General features: G+C 43.5%; 1 protein-coding gene across 10 annotated transcripts in view; it reads right to left on the bottom strand.

Moving 5' to 3' along the window:
• The window catches only part of LOC112136792 (lethal(3)malignant brain tumor-like protein 4), a 66766-nt gene extending 64780 nt beyond the window's left edge, over window positions 1-1986 (bottom strand). For 6 of the 10 annotated variants that reach the window (XR_002917422.2, XR_004947812.1, XR_004947811.1 and 3 more), the window contains exons 1-2: window positions 938-1981; window positions 434-519 (exon numbers count right to left, since the gene is read on the bottom strand). Coding sequence is in view for 7 of the 10 variants with exons in the window: in XM_024258694.2 (XP_024114462.1) it covers window positions 434-461 (28 nt within the window). In the remaining 3 variants the exon portion in view is untranslated. Of the gene's footprint in view, window positions 1-433 lie in introns of all 10 variants that reach the window. The other 4 variants (XM_024258690.2, XM_024258692.2, XM_024258693.2 and 1 more) reach the window with 4 other exon arrangements.
• Between the last annotated feature and the right edge of the window lie 5427 nt (window positions 1987-7413).

The following is a 7413-nucleotide window of genomic DNA, read 5'->3' as shown; positions in this document are numbered from 1 at the left end:
ATACTAATCACACACTAATCACATACTAATCACATACTAACCACACACTAATCACATACTAACCACACACTAATCACATACTAACCACACACTAATCACATACTAACCACACACTAATCACATGCTAATCACACACTAATCACATACTAATCACATACTAACCACACACTAATCACATACTAATCATATACTAATCACATACATAATCATATACTAATCACACACTAATCATATACTTATCACATACATAACCATATACTAATCACATACTAATCACACACTAATCACATACTAATCACATTCTAATCACATACATAATCACATTATAACCACGTGCATATTCACAAAGTCATCACAGAGCAGCCTGACTGTGACATGAATTTCAGTCCGGAGGATAAAGACCACACCTCCATGCAGTGAGGTGAGGTGTTACCTTGAGAGCTGCTCACTTTGTTCTTCATCTCCTCCTCTTGAGAACTGTTCGGTTTCGATCACAAAGGAGGGACAGAAGGAGGACACCTGAGACCACACAGGTAAGGAGCTGTTACCCAACACAACATCGTCAGATAACTTCCTGAATCCACTTCCAGTCTTGGAGTTTGTTTAAGAATTTATTTATTTATCAGTGAAAACACACTAGATCATAAAAGTTGTTTCCACATCTTTGAGCAGTTCTTCATTAATGCCAGGGCCAGAGCTCTACTTACCGGTACCGGTACAGTGGTACCGGTAAGTAGAGTCCGGAAAGTGCTGCTTTTATTTTGAAGGAGTAAGGGATCCGACCCTCCCGACGCGATCACGGAAACCGACGGAAGACGGTGATTTCCGGCCGCCGGGGGCCTTCCCTGTACAGCCGCGGTCAGTCGCCGTAAATAAGACCCGCACAGCTCAGAACCAAGAACGGAGGATCCCGAACCCATGCCCGAACGACACCTACCTGGGTGGAGATCTTGCTTACAGAGCTGAAGCTCGAACAACACGGAAACTACGAGGAGTGTAGCGTAGAGCGCATGCGCAGTGGGGCAGGAGGCGGGGCAACGGAACAACGTCCAAGTCCATCCGCATGGTTGATGGAATAAATATAAGTCAGTGATGTGAGGCAGAAGGATGAGATGGTTCTATTGTGTACAAAGACTCGAACCGTCAGTTCTGTTTGTTTTCTCATCTGCTCTTGAATATACTGTGAAATCCTCACTGTGTGATCAATTATCTGTCAGAGATTACAAGTTAAAAAGCTAAAATATTTATGCTGTCCTTTGTAAACATTCCATCAATGCAGATCTAAGCAAACTATAATGCTGATTCTTCGCTGTAATTCTTTAGGAAGAACTGTGGATTTTGAGGTTTCAAACTTCAAAATCGGGTCCGGTCATGTGGTTGATGACTGGATTGAAAATCAGATGTTGTCTCCTGATCAGCAGTGTCGGTTCTACACCAAATTACTACCCGGGCAAACCTCCCCAATAGAGTCACAACTGAATTTTGTTTGCTTGCCATGTTTCACTACAATTACAATTGAAAACAGAATAAACACATTTAACACAATGTTGTGCAGTATAGTAACAATCAACATAAAATACTACAAACTAAAAATGACACTATACAAATAAAACTATATAAAAATATGATAGTTAAAAAAAAAACATCTATGATTTAAATATGTAAATGAACATGCCCTATACTGATCTCTACTTCAGAGAAGAACAATCAGTCATGTTGCTGTCTTCAATCCAATAATTGGTACATTTTTAGTTATGACTGGTAACATCCAAAGTCTATCAGCCATATTAGATTTCTACCAGCCAAACATTTCTATAATAAAAAGTTGTATGTTTATCAAAACTGTTATTCCCTTTATTTAGAAAGTTTCAGTCCATGAATATTCTTCTTTTTCTTTTCCTTTCGGCTTTTCCCTTCAGGGGTCGCCACAGCGAATCCGTTTCCTCCATCTAATCCTGTCTTCAGCATCCTCCACTCTAACACCAGCCACCTTCATGTCTTCATTCACTGGATCCATAAACCTCCTCTTTGGTCATCCTCTAGACTTCTTCCCTGCAGCTCTAGACTCAGCATTCTTCTACCAATATGTTCACTGTCTCTCCTCTGAACATGTCCAAACCATCTCAGTCTGGCCTCTCTGACTTTATCTCCAAAACCTCTAACATGTGCTGTCCCTCTGATGTATTCATTCCTGATCCTATCCATCCTGGTCACTCCCAAAGAGAACCTCAGCATCTTCATCTCTGCTACCTCCAGCTCTGCTTCCTGTCTTTTCTTCAGTCCCACTGTTTCTAGTCCAAACAACATGGCTGGTCTCACCACAGTCTTGTACACCTTTCCTTTCATTTGTGCTGAAACTCTTCTGTCACACATCACACCTGACACTTTTCTCCACCCATTCCAACCTGCTTGCACTCTCCTCTTCACTTCTTTTCCACACTCTCCATTACTCTGTACTGTTGACCCTAAATACTTAAACTCCTCCCCCTTCTTTATCTCTTCTCCCTGTAACCTCACTCTTCCACTCTGGTTCCTCTCATTCACACACATGTACTCTGTCTTACTGCGGCTAACCTTCATTCCTCTCCTTTCCAGGGCAAACCTCCACCTCTCTAACTCCACCTCCACCTGTTCCCTGCTCTCACTACAAATCACAATATCATCTGCAAACATCATAGTCCATGGTGATTCCTGTCTAACCTCATCCGTCAGTCTGTCCATCACCATTGCAAACAGGAAGGGGCTCAGAGCTGATCCCTGATGTAATCCCACCTCCACCTTGAACTCCTCTGTCACCCCTACAGCACACCTCACCACTGTCTTACAGCCCTCATACATGTCCTGCACTGCTCGGACATACTTCTCTGTCACTCCAGACTTCCTCATACAATACCATAGTTCCTCTCTGGGCACTCTGTCATAAGCTTTCTCCAGATCTACAAAGACACAGTGGAGCTCTCTCTGACCTTCTCTGTACTTCTCTATCAACATCCTCAAAGCAAATGTTGCATCTGTAGTGCTCTTTCTTGGCATGAAACCATACTGCTGCTCACAAATGTTCACTTCTGCTCTTAGTCTGGCTTCCACTACTCTTTCCCACACCTTCATTGTATGGCTCATCAGCTTTATTCCTCTGTAGTTACCACAACTCTGCACATCTCCCTTATTCTTAAAAATGGGCACCATCACACTTCTCCTCCATTCCTCAGGCATCTTCTCACCACCTAAGATCCTGTTGAACAACCCGGTCAAAAACTCCACTGCCATCTCTCCTAGACACTTCCATACCTCCACAGGTATATCATCAGGACCAAGAGCCTTTCCACTCTTCATCCTCTTCAAAGCCCCTCTCACTTCACCTTTACTAATCTTTCTTACTTCCTGCTCCACACCCGTCACCTCTTCTACTCTTTGTTCTCTCTCATTCTCTTCATTCATCAACTCTTCAAAGTATTCTTTCCATCTTTCCATTACACCACTGACACCTGTCACCACATTACCATTCCTATCCTTGATCACCCTAACCTGCTGCATGTCCTTCCCATCTCGATCTCTCTGCCTTGCTAGTCTGTACAGGTCAGTCTCTCCCTCCTTACTACCCAACCTAGCATACAAGTCATCATAAGCTCTTTGTTTGGCCTTTGACACCTCTACTTTCACCTTACGCTGCATCTCCCTGTACTCCTGTCTACTCTCCTCAGTCCTCTCAGTGTCCCACTTCTTCTTAGCTAGTCTCTTACTCCGTATACACTCCTGCACCTCCTCATTCCACCACCAAGTCTCCTTATCAACTCTCTTTCCTGATGACACACCAAGTACACTCCTACCTGTCTCCCTGATCACATTAGCTGTAGTTATCCAGTCATCTGGGAGTACCTCCTGACCACCCAGAGCCTGTTTCAACTGTTTCTTAAAAGTCATGCAACAATCTTCTTTTTTCAGCTTCCACCAGTTTGTCCTCTTCTCTGCCTTTGCCCTCTCTTTCTTCATCTTCTTCACCACCAGAGTCATCCTACACACCACCATCCTGTGCTGTCTGGAAACACTCTCACCAACCACTACTTTACAGTCACTGATCTCCTTCAGATTACACCGTCTACACAAGATGTAGTCTATCTGTGTGCTTCTACCTCCACTCTTATAGGTCACTCTATGTTCCTGTCTCTTCTCAAAGAATGTATTCACTATCGCCATTTCCATCTTTTTTGCAAAATCAACCACCATCTGTCCTTCTACATTCCTCTCCTGGATACCAAACCTGCCCATCACCTCCTCATCACCTCGGTTTCCTGCACCAACATGACCATTGAAATCTGCACCAATGACAACTCTCTCATTTCCAGGGATGCTCATCATCACTTCATCAAGATCCAACCAGAACTTCTCCTTCTCTTCCAGCTCACATCCTACCTGTGGGGCATACCCACTAACAACATTGAACATGACACCCTCCATTTCTATCTTCAGACTCATCACTCTATCTGACACTCTTTTTACCTCCACAACACTCCTAACAAACTCCTCCTTTAGGATAACTCCTACTCCATTTCTCTTCCCATCTCCACCATGATAGAACAACTTGAACCCTGCTCCTAAACTTCTAGCCTTGCTACCTTTCCACCTGGTCTCCTGGACACACAGTATGTCTACCTTTCTCCTCTGCATCATGTCCACTAACTCTCTACCCTTTCCTGTCATAGTTCCAACATTCAAAGTCCCAACTCTCAGTCCAACACTAGTGACTTTCCTCTTCTCTCTCTCCCTACGAACCCGCCTTCCTCCTCTCCTTCTTCCACCAACAGTAGTCCAATTTCCACCGGCACCCTGTCGGTGAACAGCACCGATGGCGGTCGTTGTTAACCCGGGCCTCGACCGATCCGGTATGGATTTCGTAGGTCTGATTCGCATATTTGATTTGGCAAGATTTTACGTCGGATGCCCTTCCTGACACAACCCTCTGTATTTATCCGGGCTTGGGACCGGCACAATGAGACCCTGGCTTGGGCCCCCTCGTGGCTACATTCAGGCCATGAATGTTCTCTCACAAAAATAAAACACTAATAATTATTGAAAGTATAGTCTTATGTCAGGTTTGATAACACGACAGAAATGTAATGTTGTTTTAACAAACTATTGTCTTTTCTCTGAACCTTTTGATGAACACATACTTTACTTTAAAAGCATCAACTTTCATCAAAGCTCTAAAGTTTATTTCTAGTCATGGTCATTCTTTAACAGCTTGAACATTTTTTTAAGAAAATAACTTTGTTCAAATTACAAATGTGTTTGCAATCACAGAAGAGAAAAGATTCAAACTAGTGATGAACAATAAAATTATTATTTTAAAGTTGTTTTTTTTAACATCATGCATATAAAAACATGCTTACGTCATGGTCCGCCTGTGCTCCTCCTCCACCTCCTAATTGGACCCAGCTGTCGGCACTCATCACCTCCACTCCAGCCTACTTAAGAGGAGCCCTCCCCAGCATTCTTCGCCAGTTCGTTGCCTTACCCGGTGAAGTTACCTGGCCTCTTACGTATAGTCACGTATGCTATCTTTGAGTCTCGCTTCGTCTCACCTCAGAAATCCTCTGTCTCCAGGTCCTTGCCTTCCACGTGCCGACCTGGGTCCTGCCTCGTCTAGTCACCTCATCTTCGACCAAGTTGATCCTCTCCTTGCCACGCATCCGCTGTCGAACTCACCTTGTTGCTCCACCTGGCCGCTCCAGTCCACCGCCGGTCTTCGCTCACAAGTCTCCAACTCCGCTCCTGGTTCCGGACGCTACTCCATTATCTCCACAGACAATAAACCTTTATTTAAACCATTCCTGCCTCTCATCCTCCTTCCGGGTTCCAGCGACTGGGTCTGCCTCGTCACGCGAAGCATGACAGCTTATATAGATATATATTACATTTTTGCATAATTGTGTGATTGTACACATCAGTGTGTTGTAGTTTTGAGTTACAATAAAATGGAGCACCAGATGAGTGCGTTTGTGTTGCTGAGGTCAGTGTGAGCAAATGCTAGAAATTCCCAGCACACCTGAATGCAGCAACAGCGAGCTCTTAATGAACGCACATAAGTATGGAAATTCCACACAGCGCTTGAACGCACCATGTGCTATTTAAATCCATTAAATCTGCAAGATAAGTCAAGATTAAATGTTTGAACTCCAGGATGGATGTTTGTGGTGGAGAAGCAGACTCCATCATGTTGTGTTTGAGCCTAAGAGATGAAGAATAGAGACCTACCTGTCAAAGTCAGAGTTTTTCTACCCGTGTTAGGTTCAAACAACCTGAAACATTTCTCTGAAAGGAAGACAAGAGAGGGGTCAGTTCTTAAATCAGATTTTACTTGCACAAGGAGAACAGACAGAGAATGTTCAAACCAGTCTCCACCCGCTCTGAAGATCTTGGTTCAGGGTTTCCATATTTATAACCTTTCAGGGGCGGTCTTATTTTATTTACATTTGCTGCTCTCAAGGTGTGGAAGGAAAAACAGCCTCAAACTGGTTCTACTATCATTAATGTCATAGTTCAATGCAATAGGTCGGTGTCAGCATCTTCAAGTATCTGTAATATGTCAGCCTCCAGACAGCCTTCAGCCTGGATTACTGCATCCTTCCAGATACCAGCTGAGCACGGCCTCAAATGAGCAGAAAGAGAAAAGAGGTTAAAATCATACAAAGCAAATATGAGATAAATGTATGCACAACTCTATCAATTCCCCCCTGTTTATCACATGTTTGCTCAAATTCTCACATTACCTGTCAGCCACTCCCTGGGAAGGTTTTCAGCTGGAGGATCACAGCTGTTCCGGTGGTGGAGCTGCTGGTGAGATAGCAGTTATTATCAATTGGTTAACTAAAGAACGAAGGCAGGGAATACAACAACATCCACATAAGGTCAGAATAGCTGCAAAAACTGCAATGGAGACTAGAATAGAGGACACAAGGGCTTTATAGTTGCCGAACACATTCAACCATGTATCCCACATGGTGGTGTCAACCCCGGAGTGCTCCTCCATTCTACCACTGAGGGCACGAAGCCCTTCTATGGCTCTGGTCAGGCTGCCATCAACAGCAGTGTTGTTGGGGATGAAGGTGCAGCATTGCTCCCCGAACATCGAGCAGACTCCTCCTTTCTCGGCGAGTAGCATGTCCAAAGCTATCCTCACAATGGTATTTTAAATCAATATGGAACAGTGTTCCAATCTTACAAATCACTTTATTTACAAAATGGGTTCCGTTATCACTATAGATTTTTTCAGGTATTCCATACCTGGAAATAATGTCTTTACACAGTGCTTTAGCCACTATTATAGCATCTGGTGTTTTTTTTTTTTTCCAACAGTATTTTTTTATTTATTTTTTACAACAAAACAAGTACAAATGAACACAAAGTAAAAAAAAA

The sequence above is a fragment of the Oryzias melastigma genome, linkage group LG4, assembly GCF_002922805.2.
Source record: "Oryzias melastigma strain HK-1 linkage group LG4, ASM292280v2, whole genome shotgun sequence".
Taxonomy (NCBI): domain Eukaryota; kingdom Metazoa; phylum Chordata; class Actinopteri; order Beloniformes; family Adrianichthyidae; genus Oryzias; species Oryzias melastigma.
The sequence above is the reverse complement of the archived record's forward strand: the minus strand, read 5'-3'. Positions and strand labels throughout refer to the sequence as shown.